Below are 17,689 nucleotides of genomic sequence, written 5' to 3' on the forward strand. Positions count from 1 at the left end.
GATTGCAACTACTCATCCCGTTCACGAAAGAACTTCATAAGAGATAGTGACACATATTTGAGAAAAAAAAATATTGAGTATATTGAGAATGATGAAAAAGAATTATAATAGTAACTAGTATTGAGAGTGTTCCTCAAAAAAAAAATTAGTATTGAGTGGTCAAAAGATAAAAAAATAAGAATAAATAGAATATTATAAGTGGTGGGGTATAATCCAAAAATAGATAGAAAGTTTTTTTTGTGGATGTCCCAAGAAAGCAAAAGTAGAAAGTTCTTTAATGAACAAAGGATCGGAAAATATGGCCAAATATGAAAACTCAAACCAATATCAAATTACTACAATAAATACCCAGTTTAACACATTTACATGAACACCAACAAATAAAAATCAGAAAACTGTCCGAACAAGTGAATGAAAATCAAACAAGGTCTGATTGAGAGATGCCATCTAATGTTACATGACGCATCATGATCAATAGCGGGTAAAATGGGGAAGGGGAAGCACCATATACAATGGGACAACACAACTGTAGCTGCAATGAGTAGTTACTTTTCTTTGGGAGATCTGGTTTCTGCTTCTGGCTCATCAAGGCTGACAAGGCTTTCAGCTTCAGGCTCATCGAGGCCAGAATGGCAAACGAGCCTCTCAACCGGGATCTTCATCACATCACGTCGTACTCCAATGTCAGATACAATTCGACTAATGCAGTAAATGCCACAACCCATTGCTGTGAGACCAGCAAAGCCTGTTGTCATAAAGCGAAGTGGTGATGATACGATGGCACTGGCTGCAGCTATGAACGATGTTGCTTGACCACTCCGTCCTACACTGACAGTCGTGAAGATCAGCAGCCCCGTCTTGCAGTAGATAGCGAAATCCTCACAGTTGTTCTTGAAAATGTTATAGCCACCAAAACCATTCTGAAGGAGGTATTCAGCACGGTGGATGACATCTTCAGGTGGGTCGGCACGGGCAAGGGTACATGTGCCACCACGAGCTTTAGCAATAAATACGGCTGGTGTGACACCGTACTGAAACTGATAGAGTTCTCCATCAGAAAGAAAGCATTCAAGGCAAGAAGATATGACGCCATCATCTTTAGACTGGTCACCACATCTTGGGCATGGAGAGTCGGAGGGGTTAGATGGAGATGAGCTAAAAATGAATTTGTCTAACACCGTTCCTGTACCAATCTCCTGTCCTGCCCCACGAGTGAAATGGATCACTTTTCCGTTTCCAACATATATTCCTGATGTTTAAATGTTGAAGGATAGCATGTTAGGGAACTTGCATATGTTGTAAATGCCAAAACTTAGAGTTCTCCACGAGTTAGTGAAATAATTGGATAGTTCAAAAGGATAGTAAAGGTCCAAGAGAAGGTATTCCGTATCCATCAAGAATAAACAGGCAAATAATCAATTTTATTCTTTAGCTATTTTTAGCAATAAGCAGTATAGGAATAATAGGCATATATAACTAGTTGGCGCAGCAGCATAACATGTAGAGAGTGAATACATGGCAAAACTCTTAATAGAAAAAGAATTTCAATCAATCTTCCGAAGAAATTGACAAAGCAGCACAGAAAGGGGAAGGAAGAAAAAGAATGCCAATCAATCTTCTTCATTCATAGATATTTACTTCGAGGTCGTGGAGAAACTCTTAATAAAGTGCAGATGTTTCATTATCAAGTACCCTGAAACCGTATAAGAGTAGACAAACAACTGAAAGCTTTTAGTGAAGGAAACCGATAGAACTAAAAGGAGATGGTAACAAACCGGGAGTCTTTCCATCAGACCAAAGATCCTGCCCAGCTCAAAGTAATTACATAGCAAACTACTAGTTTGACTAACCTCCTTGCCCCAGCCAATTACACCCTCCGTCCCATTAGTAATGTTCCAATTACTATACTGAGACGTCCCACTAGTAATGTCCCATAGCTTTTATAGTAAAAAATTAACCACTTAAAATGTTATTAACAGTGGGCCCAACCCACTAACTCACTTAAAATAATCATTAAATACCTTCTAGGCTTCTACCAACTCACTTCATACACTAACACTCTTCTTAATCTCCGTGCCCAAAAGTAGTGGGACATTACTAATGAGATGGAGGGAGTAATATTTATATATATATATTCTGGATCCCCAAATCCAATCTATCCTATTACACAAAGCTTCAAAATACGCAGCACTTAAATGGACGATGCTTGAATTCCTCTATCAAAACCCAATTCATGTTTGATACTAAACAAATAAGGGAACAGTAATTTAGAACTAAGAAAGAACAAAAATAATGCAGTTTACCTAGCAAGATGTCACATTGTCAACAAAAAGGAAGCACAAGGAGCATCTGTGTGCTTAGAATGACAGTTTACCTAGCAAGATGTCACATTGTCAACAAAAAGGAAGCACAAGGAGCATCTGTGTGCTTCTCTCCTATGTGCCCATGAACACTCTGTTAAACTAGAAGAAGCTTCGGGTTCTTGACTCACTTCCTTAACCACTAATAGAAGAGCAAGGCGAAAGTAATGGGCAGCATGAATCGGGCCAAGATCATTTATTAGGCTAAGCCTAGAATGACTAATATAGCACATATAAATATGAAGTATTAAAACAACCTTCACTCCCTGAAATTGATTCGAGTTCATACACCTGATTAACACATACTCACTGGAATGCAATACCTGCAATCTGAACACAGAAACAGGACCATGGGAAATGCAGGAAGTGTAGAACGGCCAATCAACAAATTACGGGCGAATCAAGAACACATTATTATGAGCAATTCAGGACGAGTTATCTCATCAGTTTGCAAGTAAGGATCAACAATATGAGATGCCCATAAGCTAAATATATACCTTTCCAGTGTCCTTAGATATATATTTTTTTTAAAGAAACCAGAAAAGGATTTTTTTTTTCCCTGTGAGGTTGCCAAATTTCTGAGCCTTCTGACAAATCAATTCCAACAAAATCCCTTCGATATTCCTTTCCTAGTTCGCAATCCCCAAATAAAAATAAATGAATTAATTTTATTTGCATTCTTCTGCTACCCAAATTTATCAAATAGCAATACGATCGACTAATCGAGACAGAATAAAATAACCATAAAATTGAGAGCTCCCCGGACTGAAACGGAGATATCACAAATACAAAAATCGCACATATGAAAAAAACGCAAAATTCTAGAGAGCAGGAGATGGGAATGGACCGTGGTGGGCGTAGAGATAAGAGTGCCTCCATGAATAAATATGGTCGGCGGGTTTGAGTTCATCCTTGGCGATCTTATTGGAGAACAGTGCCACCATTGTTGCTTAAGAATGAAGCTTTGGTCCTCGGGTGAGAGCAGTTGATATTTATTAATCGGAGAAGAAAAGCAGAAACCTCTACCCGCTAGATCATTTTCGCTTCAAAATTAAATATAGCGTATGGAATTAGTTTGAATGAAATGGATGGTTAAATTACCGAAATTTGCATTACGTGTGAGTATCTTTTAAATTAGAGTTGACAAAATGGAGGTGCCCAGATTTAGGATTGAGTTGGATTGGGCTTCAAAAAAAAAACATCGAACGCAATTAAATTAACACAATTTGCGTCTGCAAATCCATCATGACCGATGGGCCAGCTCCATTTTCACACTAAAAAGCCAGCTCCATTTTTGTTTTTTGTTTTTTTGAATTACCAGCTCCATTTTTTGTCTAGGCTGGGCCAGATGAGGTTGGTCTGATATAGTGGAGGGCATTTGGTTTGGTGAACCAGATAAATAAGATTAATAAAATTTGAGTGTGATTAAATAGTTAATTCAATTTTAAGATGATAAATAATTAATTTAATTTTAATATGATAAATAATTATTTAATTATATAATTAGGGTGCAGATTAAATTATTTATTACGAGCCAAATTATGTAAATTTTATTTAATTAAATTGAATTATTTTATTAATCATATCTTATCGTTCAAATTAAAGGTGTCCGATTGGTGGGGCCTTTATTATCTTTTTGGCGCAGTTGTATGGGTGTCTTTTTGTTTTACACACAACAATTCATTTAATCTTTGCAATTTTAACATTCTTATTTTTGTTCACACGAAAAAATTCATAGAAAATTCACAAATTATATAATTGTTGGTGTTTACTAATTTTTGCGAGGGTTGACTCTATATGTTAGTGAAGACATAGCTTGATGTCAAATATTGAAATTTGAGTCCAACGACATATAGTTTTTTGAAAATATTTGTTTATTCAATAAAAAAAAATGGAAATTGTTGCAATTGTAAAATTGGAAAGCTCTAATGTAATTATATCATTTAAAAAAATTATATTGTAATTACAAATTCAGTAAAAAGTGGTGTTAAATTTAGCAATTAATCTTTTTTTTAAAGTGTGTTATCTTTGGTTGATAAATTTATTATAGAAAAATGAGAGATAACAAAAGTTATGCCTCTAAATGCTTCATTTTTTCCCCTAATTTTCTACAAAAGAAAAGTTCACCATTTTTCATTCATTTTAATGATTATCACATCAAAAATAGAGTGATAATATTAAAGTCATTAATCTTTTTAATTTTTTAATTTTTTTATAATAAATTTATTACTCCATCTGTCCCATTAAAGTTGGTTACGTTCTATTCGGCACGAAGATTAAGAAGATGATGGTTATGTTTTAATTAAGTGTAGTCCATCAAAATAAAAGAATTAATTAAAGTATTATCTCCCTTCTCTCTCAACTCTTTCTCTCTCTCTCCCCTCACGAATCAAACCCTTCTCCCTCTCTCTATCTCCCCTTTGCGCCGCCTTCATCTCCGGCGAGCAGCCGTTGGCCAGCTCCATCTTCTCCAGCCAGACGTCGCCCCTGTTCCAATTTCCTCAATCCAATTTTCACCAAAACCAGAAACCCACAACGACGAGCTCCCAAAATTAAACAACCAGATCCCGCCGGAGAAGAAGAGAGAAGGCAGAACCACCCCCAAATCGCGTCCCCCTTAGATCTAGGTTTTGGCCGCCGCAGGGTTTCGAACCACCCTCTTGACGGAATCGAAGCCGCCGCTGCTCTGGTTCGATGGAGCCGGCGCTGCTGTCGATGGAGAGTAATGGAGGAGATGAGGGGCGGAAGCGGCGGCCGTGGGGCTGTTGCTGTCTGACCAGAGGAGGGGAGAAGGCAACGGCAGAAGAGAGAGAGCGGGGGAAATGATGAGAATGAGATGGGGAGGAGATTGCCGTCGACAGTGACCCTCGTCGGAGAAGAAAGCTGCCGAATTTTTGGAGGTGGTAGGCGACGTGTGTGTGTGTGTGTCGCCAGACTTGAGAGTGAGGGAGAGATGAAACGGGAGAGAGAAGGGAGAGGGTTTAGGTAGAAAGTTTAAATTAAATTAATTAATTGGGCTTAGTTAAATTAAATGTTTCCATTTTTAGAAAGTAGCCAACAATAATGGGACAGACCAAAAAGAAAATGTGGCCAACTTTAATGGGACGGAGGAAGTAATTAAAGAGAACGAACCCCAGAGGGAAAAAGGATCAATTTTTGAAAACAAAAGAATTTCAACTCTACAAATTGTTGGTTCTAAGTAGGGGTGGTAAACCGGTGCCGATTTTTCGGTTAAAACCGTAACCTAACCGGAAAAACCGGTTATCGGTTAACCGGTAACCGGTTTTTCCCGGTTCGGTTCGGTTATCGGTTAGCACTGTCATAGTAAACCGGTTAATCAGTCGGTTAACCGGTTAAACCGATTAACCGATTTTTAAAAAATTAATTAATATACTTAATTTAGGATTTAGCCGTTTAGGCATTTAGGACTGTTCCTGTTCTGCATCCAGCCGCTGTTCCTGTTCCACCAGCCTCCTCCACGGCTGTTCCTGTTTTGTAAGAATTTGAGTGCTGAAAATGCTACGCAAAACATAAATTGTGCAATATCAGGATATATATTCTGTGAATGTCGGACAAAAACAATTTTATTTTCATTTTTTAAATCATAATATTTTAATCAAGAATTATAAAGCACTTACTTTAACCAAGATAAAATCATGCCAAGTAAATGGCTGTAAGTGATGCATCGTAGCTGTGCATATTCATGCAAATTAAATTTTCAAAGATTGTTGAAAAAGTTGGAATTAATTAGTGGTAGTGAGCAAATACTGTGAGGTTAACATTTTTTCTTTTCTTCCTTTTTTTTAAAAAAGTGCATGAGTTGCGGCCATTGTTAAGTTGTTTCACTTTTAATTTGTGTTTGAATATTTCATTGTCCTTTTTTTTAATATAAATTACATGTGTCTATAAATTTATTTTTGGTTCTAAATTATCACAAATCATGAATTGGTGCAATGGATAAGACCTTATTCTTTCTTTCAAATGTCAAGAGTTCAATTCCTATTGCACATATTCTACAAAGTTGAATTTTTTTAAATAAAAATCAGTTAAATTCGGTTAACCGGTTAATTCGGTTAATTCGGCAAAATTGAGAAACAATGCATTAATCGGTTCTGACCGGTTAACCGATTAACCGATCAGAAAACCGGTTCGGTTATCAGTTAGGAAGATTGTGCTTAACCAGTTCCGGTAAACCGGTTCGGTTATAACCGAACCGACCGGTTTACCACCCTAGTTCTAAGTTCTAACTTCTAATAGATTGCCAAAATCAAGGTAGTAAGATTTGCACACAAGGCCTTTGTGTTTTTCAAAGATCTTGATTCAGTACAAAAAGAATTTATAATTTATATACAACATGTTTGTCGTAATGTAAATTGAGCTGCTCATTAGTTAGCTTTATTTTGTAGCTAGTAATTGGTTTGGTCCATGACTTGGTTGCTTAAAGTAATTGCTTAAAAATTCCAAAATCAAAAGTAGTTGGATTCATGGACACAAGACAGAAGAATCTCCAGCACCAAACTCGAAGACCACACCATCTACTTCAACCAAGCTGCATCCACCAACCTTCTTCACCCTTCTCTCCGCCATCTCCTTCCTCACTCTCTCCACATCCTCCCATTTCTCCAAACACGCATACATATTCGAAACAACAACACCAAATCCTTCAACCACCAACGCCTTCTCCAAACTACCATTACCATGAACTCTCCACGCATTCACCAGCGCTCCCACCATGCCCGCATCATCCCCCTCCCTCCACGCCCCCGCCACCACCTTCTCCGCCTCCTCCACCATCCCTGCACGACCCAGAAGATCCACCAAACACCCGTAATGTCTCTGCCTCGCCTCCATCCCGTACACGTCTTTCATTCTTCTGAATACCCTTAACCCTTCTTCCACCAAGCCAGCTCTGCTGCACGCACACAGCACGCATATAAACGTCACTTCGTTCGGACGAACTCCCTCGTCCTCCATTCTTCTCAACACCTTGAGAGCATCACTGCTCTCGCCATGATCAGCCAATCCAGAAATCAATGAGGTGTAAGCAAACACGTCTCGACATGAAATCTTTTCGAAGACGTCACGAGCGATGCCGATGCATCCACATTTTGCGTACATATCAACTAGTGCGGTTCCTAACACTGCATCCCACACCATCTGCCTCCTATCAATGTATGCATGAATCCACATGCCCTGTGCCAGCGCGCCGAGGTATGCGCACGCAGAGAGCGCTCCGACTATCGCAGAATGATTAGGCTGTGTTCCTGAGACCAGCATGTCCTTGAAAGTTTGCAAGGACTCCGCAAACATCCCCATTTGTGCATAGCCATTTATCATGGAGCTCCAAGAAGCTGCATTTCTGTTAGGCATTTCATCGAACAACTCCCGTGCGTGCTTGAGCTCTCCACTCTTTAGATACCCATTGATGACAGCAGTCCACGTGATTACGTCCCGATTAGAACTTTGATCAAACACCTTCCGCGCAGATTCAATGGACTCGCAACTAGCGTAACAATGCACCAACCCGTTTTGCACGTAATCGTGACGCTCCCACCCCAATTTTATTACTAGGGTATGGCACATCGACGCCGGAATAATGTCGGAAAGTTCAGCACAGGTCCGGAAAATAAACGAAAGAGTGTAATTATCCGGTGAGAAACCACCGTTTATCATCTGTTTGCAGAGTAGGAACACGGTTTCTGGGCGGTGGTTTTCGGATGAAGCTCTGATGGCAGTGTTCCACGCGGATGCGGAGCGATGAGGCGAGACGCGCAATAGGGCTAGCGCATGAGAGAAATCGAGAATCGCGAAACGAGCACTGAGTTTTCCGACGAAAAAGGAATCGAGGATTACGCCGGAGACAGTTAGATTGGAGTGGATCTGCTTGAGTTGAGGGATTGAGCATTGTTGATATAGGAGGGACAGCGCTCGGTGAAGTGATTTTAAATGGTGGGAGGAGGAAGATATGGGCATCAGTTGAAATTTGAATTCGAGAAAAATCTCTCTCTCGACTATGATTCACAGTTATGAAACAAACAAAAGGAGCTGCTCATTACCTCCAACAATCAACAATAGCTGATACGATGAGCTTTAATACCTACCGACAACCATTATTTCAAGAGAATTGTTTGCTTGAATTATAAAGTTGGAGGTGAATAGAAATACATCATCAAAACGCGAAAACAGTGGTTAATGAGTGCATACAGCAATAATGTATCAAATCTAGCTTACTAGGTGGTAATGTCAATGAACCGATACTAGAGAGGTTCTGCCATGAAGGAGCAGTTTAAGAAGAGAGAGAGAGAAAGAGAAAGCATCAGTAATGAAGAGATGGAAGATTGTGAACAGCAGCATTGTTGGTCCTCTCAACCGAACTCGTATCGCCTTCTTGCTTCCCAAGCTTCACTACGTCTTCAGGTGAAAGGATCTTTATATACCACACATTGTTCACAAACGCCCTGCATATTTTCAAACACTAATCAAGGCCAAAGAAGTCGACTCTACGAAGAATAAGAAACTAAGAGGTAAATGCTTACTCCCACGGATCGTCTCCAAGGAGAAGAATGTCATTCTCCCTGTCGACGAATACAAGCTGCCAGCCTGATCTCTGAGGGTCTTCAAGCAACCCTTCCACCCCGAACATCTGACCCAGTTCCTGACGCAGCTCCTCGTAACTGCTGAACCGGCCGATGTCCACTGACCTACCAACAGATCCCATTTTGTACACCTTCACGTAGATGCGGTCTGGTGTTGGTTGGTCGACTTGTCCTCTGTTGTGCAACAAGTCGGAAGAATCTTGCACGTAACCGTATAGAGGGCTCTGAAACCCACATGATCCTAACGGCATAGGGAAGATATCTGCTTGAACCGAGGAAGTACAGACTCTGGAGACAGTAGTGGGTAGCAGGAGACCAGAGTCGACGCTGGCACCGAAAAGAGACTGATGATTCTGCACATCCAAGCTGCAGTTTTCCTGTTCCATGGAAGCATCTTTTCCAGAATATTTCGCCACCCAGGAATGCTGGGGAGACTGCTCATCGAGCGTGGCCTGGCCAGCTCTCGATGAATTAACAAGATTACCGCTGCTTCCTTCGGGACAAAGCGAACCAAGCATATTCTGGACACAGGGATGAGTCACAGATGCCGAGTTTGAGAATTCTGATTTTGTAAACCAAGGGGAAGGGATATCTGACAGGTGCCTCGCTAAATACGCTTCCTGATAAGTATGATTTTCTTCGGAGACTTGGTGTGGTGTCGGTCTCTGCATATTATCCGACAGCATTTGGGTTTGCAGAGGAAGTGTGAGAGAAGGAACTGATGGCTGGATGGTATGCTGCTGCTGTGTTTGAGGATTGTGACTACCTGACTGTTGAAGATAGTCAACGGGCTGCTGAAACTGGTTTTGCAGCCCGGCAGCCATTATCGCCTGATATTGCTGGTTGAGATCATTCCTTAAGGCTGTCGGATCAAACCTCTGCTGCATCCAAGGTAACATTCCGACAGACTGAAAGTTTATGGAATTGAAACCTGCCTCACCAGCTTCGCTTCTTAACCACAGCATGTCGTTGATTGCTTCAGAGCCAGCATCTGAGATGGAAGTAATGGAGTCTTGAGGATATAAGCAATCACCACAAAACAAGTATGATAATTGATGGAACCAAATCTTATTTCTTGTCATGTATTACTGCACATGTTTCTCCAACAAAAGAGAATGAGTAAAAGTGAACACACTAATTAGTCTTAAGTCATTCACTTCGTTTGACAAACTCAAGTAGTTAATCTCAGAACTAGAACTAGAATGCAGGTAGTAGAATCTTTTAGTCAATTACATTATCGAACTTTGGCCAAATTCTGGTCTTGCGCACCAGTTTGAGCTTGAGGTGGGACTTGTACCTTGAAAAGATGAAGCGCCAGGATACCACGGCCGTTTTAGTCTGAGAGGAAGTAGTGAAGGATACATAGGAAATGTTGTCAAAGGCTCGATTTCCCATAATGATACCCTTGGCTGCCTCTCACCTGCTGTTGATTCATCCCAACCCACCTAAAAATTAAAAAAAAAAAATCCGGGAAGACACAGAACGGAGTACGTAAACATCAATTGATCAAAGTAAACCAAAGGTATTATTAATCATCAAGAAAGATTAAGCACTTGAGAAAAACATATAGAGCAAATAACAGAAGGAAGAGAAAAGGCTTAAGAAGGCTCCATTATTAATACAGTCATGTAACAATATAGCTAAGACTTATCATTTTTTTCATATTTTATACTTACAATGTGACTTTGATATAAATTTTTTTTATGCGTCCGAAACATGTCCTAATTTCTTGGTTAGTACAACGCAAAGGGACCAGGAAACTCAGCAAGGCCACTCTTATAACAACTACTGTAACAATTACAAGAGTTCAAAGCAGTGACAGAACTGCATCTTACGACTATACAGACTTCAGCAAGAAATGAGATCAAGCTAATGTGCATGTTAATAATTCCTCCAGACCACTGTCTAGATTGCTTTGGCCTACTCTAAAAATCTTAAGGGGCGTTTACTTAGAAGGATTAGCCTTGATAGATAAAAATAGTAAGGCTAATCTCTTGTTTACTTTGTTGGATTGAAACTTTGGAATATCCCAAGGCCCTTGATTATTTTTATCATTTAAGCTAGTTTTGCTTGATTCTTATCCCATCAAAAGGGTGGGCTTGAAGTAATCCTAGTCTCGAGGATAATTTTATCAATCATGCAAAGTAAACGGCCCCTTATAGTATAAATCTAAACAGATATCATATGAAGTAAACAAAACTTTGAGAAAAAGAAAATAAAAAAGTCTGTGGCTGCAATTCAAGCAATATAGTAAAGTTAAATACCTTAACAGAGCGCCAATGAGAATTCGCCCAGCGAACAGGATCCAAGTCACCGATGCCAGTAATCGTACCCATGTATCTGGAACGTGCAATGATTTATGCACAAAAATACCAAGAGTTGAGAAAAAAGAATATGGCACGAACAAACTTAAATTCACCAGATTTTGTGCTCTAATACTAGCTCTTCATTGAATAGTAGAATAACAGCTGCAAGTAGGGTATGATATACCATAGGATAGACATGTATGAGAGCAGGAAATTTGCAAAATGAGAAAAACGTTTCCCTGAGTGAGAAACAATATGATAATATGGTCACTTAAGAGAGATCTATTACTAAGCAGCTAAATACTCATTGATTAGATTAGATGTTTTAGGATCCCCGAATCAGTACATTGCTAATGTCAAAAGAGTGGTTAGGATTTATCCCAATCCAAGTCCTTGTTTTGTGGGGATAAGGCATCTTAGCCATGAAGAAGGACGAATGCTTTAATATTGCCTCGAAAATATCACAAAGGTAATTGACAAAAATAACTAACTTATCCAACACAATTTAAACAACAGAACACCTAACGGTGGTTTGTTGCACCACCACTGTCTTATAACAAAAGAAAAAAGAGGAAAAAGCAATAATAAAATGAATAAATAAGGAAATAGTATCAAAGCTAAAAATGGAAGCATAAAAAAGGATAGCACAGCAGTACAACAGCAGCTAGCTAAACGAAGAAATGGGTGTGTGTGTGGGGGGGGGGGGATGAGGGGATACAAAGATAATGAAATGCAAAAAGGAAATTAAAACCTAACCAAGTTGACTATAATGGCAGGGAAATCATGGATAAGGGGACAACAACTAAAGAGCAGTGGAAAACAAGTGGAGCGATACAGGAAGACAAAAGAATTAACCAGACAAAGGCAAGAATCAAGATAAGGCAAATTCCATACTAAATGATATTTCTAGTGATAAAAGTTGAAGATGATACGATTCCATCCAAGTGCTATCTGATTCTTATCTGGTACAGACTGTACAGTAGAACCCATCTAAGAATATACAAAAATAAATCCATGATATTTCTCTATATAGATGATCTGCAGATCTTTTTTCTACCTTGGCATATATATATTGGTTTATTGCAAGTAGAATAATAGTGTGATAATGGATGGTTCAAAAGTAAAATAAGATGTTCTAAACTGAAAAATGTACCTGCGAACACTAGATTCTTCAGTTTCAAATAGCATGCGGAAACGCATCCCAACTGAAACACGTGTATGATACACAGCTTTGGCATACTTTGAAAGAGGTATGACAAACTCAGATGGACTAGCCCTGATATCACAAAAGTTCTATCAGAAGATGTGCACACAGAAAAAGAAAGAAAAAGGAACACAAAGAATAATGTATCACCACCTGGGGTTAAAGAAAACAGTGAAGCAGCTATTAGTAGCAGTAGCATGAGCTGCTGCAGCAAGTAGTCCGATGTGCATACTGTCACTTGAAAGAACAGATGATGGCATCACAGTTTGAGGTCGAGTGGCACGACGAATGCCCAATAGGAGCTGATTTTTCTCATTCCTAAAGTCAATCAAGAGTGCAATTCTATTATATGACAACAAGATCTCAAGTGCATAAACTAAAATGTGTAGTTGGAAGTCTATATGTAACTTTTACCAGATAAATAGAACGGAATCCCCAGCAACAAGACGTTTGGCACTGACAAAGACACTCCAGCCGGTAGTGAGCAAATGACGCTTGGGCTGGCCTGAGTGTAGCAGTACCAACATTGATAATCAACAGGTCAAAATAAATGGAAACAAAATATAAAATGACTACATAGTACATAATGCATGAGCAATTAGCCATGTATGGTCATTCATACGCTCTAGCTAAGACTTATAGATCAGTCTGTATTTAATCTATAGTGCTCTTCTAGATTGAATCATGTGATTTTTAATATGAGAATAAAACCACACATAGTGTATGGCTTTCCATGTGCACATACCTCACAGCCCGGACAGAGATCTAGAGAAAACTAAAGACATTGAATTTCCATGAACATGTTATGTCATTAAAAATTTCTATAATTAACTAAAAACTATCTAATTTGTCCTTTCATCTCTCACATAAATAACTAAAACATCAGCATTTCTTGGCATCTATGTACATAACTGTGAACGAAAAAATTCTTCCAATTTAATGTTACATCTTGTCTTTTTGCCAATCACATACTCAATTCTGTAGTTCAGGACAGTCAAAATACAAATAGCTGAAAACTAGAATGACAATGTTCACACATAACAATTATTGCTATTTGCTAGCACCACAACATCAAAGGATTTAAATTTAAGCATTAATTTGGTTTGACAAGTCAAAGATGAAACCTACCCCGAAAAATATGCCTGAACTTCCATTCGACATCATGGAGATCTCTTGCCATAAGTTCTTGAGCAGGGGGTGTTTGTGAGAAATCCTAAGGCACCAAAGGAAATTGAGAATAACTATAAAAGTAGTTTTGTATCAAGGATGATTAGACAAGATAATATACCAAAGGTGGGAAAACTTTCTCTGCAGCACGACGAGGAACTGAGAAGCCTCCATGAGTGCTAGTATCACTTGCAGTGAGAGTCTTGCAAAAGTAATTGGTCGGTTGCCTGCTAGGCATTCCTAGCTCCACCGGAAGATATGCATCTTTTTGTTCTTGCTGCATCGAAGCAATAGACGATTAGGTCAGTTTCTATTCTGGGTGAATGAGCCGAGGAAATTAACATTGGAGAATCAAGCATTCCTAAGTAAAGAGAGTACAGGAGTCAGAGGCTGCAATGTCATCTGAGCATATACTTCATCAGTTTCAACATCTGCCTGAGAAGCAACAAACAAACCAACTACTTATTAAGGTTCATTTGACTAAAATGAGTTAGCTAACAAGATAGGCCATAAACATCTACCGAAGAAAACCCACATGCATGGTAACATTGTGGAGTTGACAGATTAATTGGGGCGACAAGCTCGGGTAATTGGGTATGTGGGCATCGACTTCTTTATTAGTTGTTGCAGCAACCTACCAACAATTCCAGTTAACATCTATCGGAGATGTGACAATTGCATAACACTAAGCGAAGCTTTTGAAAAAGCTTAAGTAACAACAGAAAATATTCAGAAAACCTGCTCACTGTGACCCTGAGGGAAATAAACCACACGAGTTCCAACTGTTGGCAATGACACTAAAGGACCAGCACAGGCATGCCATAGCTCAGAATTCAAGCACTTCTTCTCCCCTTCCATATCCCAGCATCAATAAGGAAATTCATCAATCAAAATTAAGTCCAACAAACTAACACACTGATTTCTCTTTCTTTAATTGATTGACAAGCACTGAAACTAAGAGTCCATTCAAGAAAAGGGCAAATGCATACTTGAGACAACAGAAATTTCAACGACAAGGATAAGCTGAACGAGATATATCAAAAGAATTCTACCAAAGAGAAAAGGAGAAAGAAAGTTCAATTCACATAAAGAAATGAAAAACGTAATTCGAAAAAGAGAAGACATAATGGGTACCTTCATGAGCCTGCTGACCCATCTCTGATGTTGAAAGCTTCATTGTTCGTTATCCACACTTCACCAAAATACAAATTTTTGTTAGTACTATTTTTCTTTCCCTATCAACAGAATTATTCGTTATAATCCCATCTCAAACAAAACCCTCGTTGACAATTCTTGGAAACTAAAACACCAAAACCTAAGTCATTTCTTAATTCCAATATCTTTTTCCTTCCTACTTCACTCTTCCCCTTATTAATATTTTACTCGCATTTTCACGCAAACAAACAATTATGGCTAACTTGATAAGAAACTCACAAAAACCTTAAACCATCGGATATGAGCTCACCATTGTTAATCTTGAAATCCCAAGAGAACTAACCCAACTCGAGGCATTTCTCTGCCTTCGACACAAACCCCATGAAAATGGATAAGCCCTCTCCTTTATTTCTAGTTCCGCTTCATGATTATGCAAGTGAAAGCTGAAAGCTTTTGTGAAGCCTATCGCTGTCACCCTCCACTCTCTCTCAAGAAAATGAAATGAGAGAAAAATCAAAGACTGTGGCTTTTCTCTATTTTATAGTCCACCCGACCAAGGTCGACCTGGTGGCAGTCGCCCCAGGGATGAGGCAGAGAGATACAGAGAGAGAAAGCAACACGAGAGAGAGTAAATACTGTACTGGTGAAGTATGCAATTGCAAATAGCTGAGCGAGTGAGTGACCCTGTTTCTGATTCTCTCTCTTTGATCAAGAGAGAGGTTAGCAAAAGAGAGAAATCTAAGCCGTGTGTTTAACCGTACGATGAATCGTGTCCGTTGGAAGGGAAATGATTTGACAGGAAGCATGTGCCACCATCATTCAGTGGTCGCTGTCAGAGTACGGACATCAAAAATATAATACTGACTGCCCATGACATTAAAGTCGTTTTAATTGTTAAAATTTAAAAGCAAAAATCGAAAAAAAGAAAGAAAATTTCCAACTCAACTCCCATCCCTTCTCTCTCTGCAGCAAAACCAAATACAGTTCGATCTCTCAATTTCTGCCGCTCATTCTTTAATTTCCGGCGACATCTCCGCCATCAGCCACCGCAACCTCTCCCTCCATATCCCCCTCATCTATATCTTTCTTCCTCGCTAAGAAAGCCCTTGACCCAAAAAAATTCAGGTGACTTTACGCTGACGAAATGGTGCGCCAGCAGCTATTTGGCGATCCACCGCTTGCTCGAATCCTTCTGCAAACAGCGCTACACAAAGCTCCTGAAATTCTCGACGTGTCCTCCAGCAAGCTCGACGGCTCGCCGAAGCATATGGCGGACATTAGAGTGGCCCAATCGGGCATCTGCCGCGGCGCCAGGTAGGGAAAATGACCGACGTACTACTCCAGCAACGTCAGTCCCAACTCCCAAGCCCCAAATATCTCCGGCGTGTGGATTATCTTGTACAACAATGGGGACTGGTGAGTCAAGGATAGATGATGGGATGATGTTGTCTGGAAATGGAAGAGAGATGGAGAGGGAGTCAGGGAGATGTCAGATGAGGTGGAGAGAAACCGGACGTGGGATTTTTAAAAAAAAGTTAATTACATAATTTTGAATTTTCAAACCATTCTCATTACAAATCAACTTAAAAATTTGTATTAAAATTATTTAATTATTTTTATTTTTTACAATCTCACTCAGTTATCGTTCAAACTAGTACGCCCCGATGCATGACTAATATTGAAATAGAACGATATTTTAAATAAATAAATGTACATATTAAATATAATTTAAATATAACTAAAAAAACAAACATGAACTTCAATAAATAAACAAAATTGAAGTTATAAACGGCATAATCTCAATAAACACATGAATTTCAAATTTTTGAAATATCAATTAATTATAATTGATATTTCACACACATCCGTCCACAAATCCAATCCATTTTTGGAGTCTCTTCTTTTCTTGAAGAAAAACAAACATTTGAACAAGAGGGTAATTTACTGAAATTATTGTTTTAGGAAGAAATCTAATTCGACCAAATACATTAGTTCTAGTTACTAAAGAGGAACAATATATTTAGTGCGGGCTTTGAATAAAGGCGGGTCTTCCAATCTATTTAGTCGGGATACCAAACACTGAAACAAGGACAAATAACTTAACTATATGGCCTTATAACCCCTATCAAGCAGGCCTATATACAGTTTGAATTAGGATGCAGATGCGGGCCAGGATGCGGGTCAGAGTGCAATCCAATTGTACGGTACAATCGGTTGTACCCAAATTCAAGTGATCGGAGAAGTACTAGGGTTGGATTTCGATTATTTAATCGGAGAAGACAAATATAATTGGAAACAAAAAGGTTGTGATAACGAATTAAGATAGAAGGTAAATAGAAAAAACAATGAATACTTAAGAGGAAACTAGAGAAAAACTCTTATAGCATGAGAAAAACGTCTACAATTTGGAGAATGCGAAATTATTTGAATACAATGGACGAGAAACTAATACTTATCCACAACACCCAGATTAATAGCACTCTTGACTTTCCCTCCCGGGGGTAATCTTGTCTGTTCACAAGTTCCCATATATGTCAGAATAAGAAATTGAGGGTACGTTTACTTTGCATGATAAAATAGAGGATTGAGTATTTTTATCTCAAGATTAGGATTATTCCAATCTCATTCTTTTGATGGGATAATAATAAAGCAAAACTAGCTTAAATGATAAAAATATTAAAAGGTCTTGGTATATCCCAAAGTTTCAATCCAACAAAGTAAACAAGGAATTAATCTTACTATTTTTATCTATCAAGGTTAATCCTTCAAAGTAATCGCCCCCTCAAGGTACTAAATGCTCAAGCAACCCAATAACTATGAATCTATGATGATCCGTGGATATCTACAACGGTTGACTACTATCAAAGTTTGTGATGAAGAATTTGAATTCGAAAAAAATCT

The 17,689-nt window shown here is 38.9% G+C and overlaps 3 protein-coding genes across 6 annotated transcripts; all 3 read right to left on the reverse strand.

The window, feature by feature from the left end:
• Nucleotides 1-309: 309 nt before the first annotated feature.
• Nucleotides 310-3,682, reverse strand: LOC131023758 (protein LEAD-SENSITIVE 1). Its single transcript, XM_057953329.1, has 2 exons — nt 3,208-3,682; nt 310-1,249 (listed from the first exon to the last, which is right to left on the reverse strand). The coding sequence occupies exons 1-2, from the start codon at nt 3,302-3,304 to the stop codon at nt 546-548; spliced, it is 801 nt and encodes a 266-aa protein (XP_057809312.1). The 5' UTR covers nt 3,305-3,682; the 3' UTR covers nt 310-545.
• Nucleotides 3,683-6,818: 3,136 nt separating this feature from the next.
• On the reverse strand, nt 6,819-8,344 carry LOC131023762 (pentatricopeptide repeat-containing protein At5g06540-like). Its single transcript, XM_057953340.1, has one exon. The coding sequence runs from the start codon at nt 8,331-8,333 to the stop codon at nt 6,843-6,845; it is 1,491 nt and encodes a 496-aa protein (XP_057809323.1). The 5' UTR covers nt 8,334-8,344; the 3' UTR covers nt 6,819-6,842.
• Nucleotides 8,345-8,473: 129 nt separating this feature from the next.
• Nucleotides 8,474-16,331, reverse strand: LOC131023761 (auxin response factor 8-like). Of its 4 annotated transcripts, XM_057953336.1 has the most exons (14): nt 15,099-16,331; nt 14,768-14,825; nt 14,372-14,484; nt 14,169-14,267; nt 14,012-14,068; nt 13,755-13,910; nt 13,595-13,679; nt 12,881-12,971; nt 12,620-12,784; nt 12,416-12,538; nt 11,221-11,296; nt 10,254-10,401; nt 8,897-9,947; nt 8,474-8,818 (listed from the first exon to the last, which is right to left on the reverse strand). In XM_057953336.1, the coding sequence occupies exons 2-14, from the start codon at nt 14,808-14,810 to the stop codon at nt 8,677-8,679; spliced, it is 2,349 nt and encodes a 782-aa protein (XP_057809319.1). In that variant the 5' UTR covers nt 14,811-14,825; nt 15,099-16,331; the 3' UTR covers nt 8,474-8,676. The 4 variants fall into 4 exon arrangements, with proteins under 4 accessions (XP_057809319.1, XP_057809321.1, XP_057809322.1 ...); XM_057953338.1 differs by lacking the exons at nt 14,372-14,484; nt 15,099-16,331 and having other exon boundaries at nt 14,155-14,267; nt 14,768-14,786; XM_057953339.1 differs by lacking the exons at nt 14,372-14,484; nt 15,099-16,331 and having other exon boundaries at nt 14,012-14,064; nt 14,768-14,785.
• Between the last annotated feature and the right edge of the window lie 1,358 nt (nt 16,332-17,689).

Source organism: Salvia miltiorrhiza, chromosome 4, assembly GCF_028751815.1.
Source record: "Salvia miltiorrhiza cultivar Shanhuang (shh) chromosome 4, IMPLAD_Smil_shh, whole genome shotgun sequence".
Classification (NCBI taxonomy): Eukaryota; Viridiplantae; Streptophyta; class Magnoliopsida; order Lamiales; family Lamiaceae; genus Salvia; species Salvia miltiorrhiza.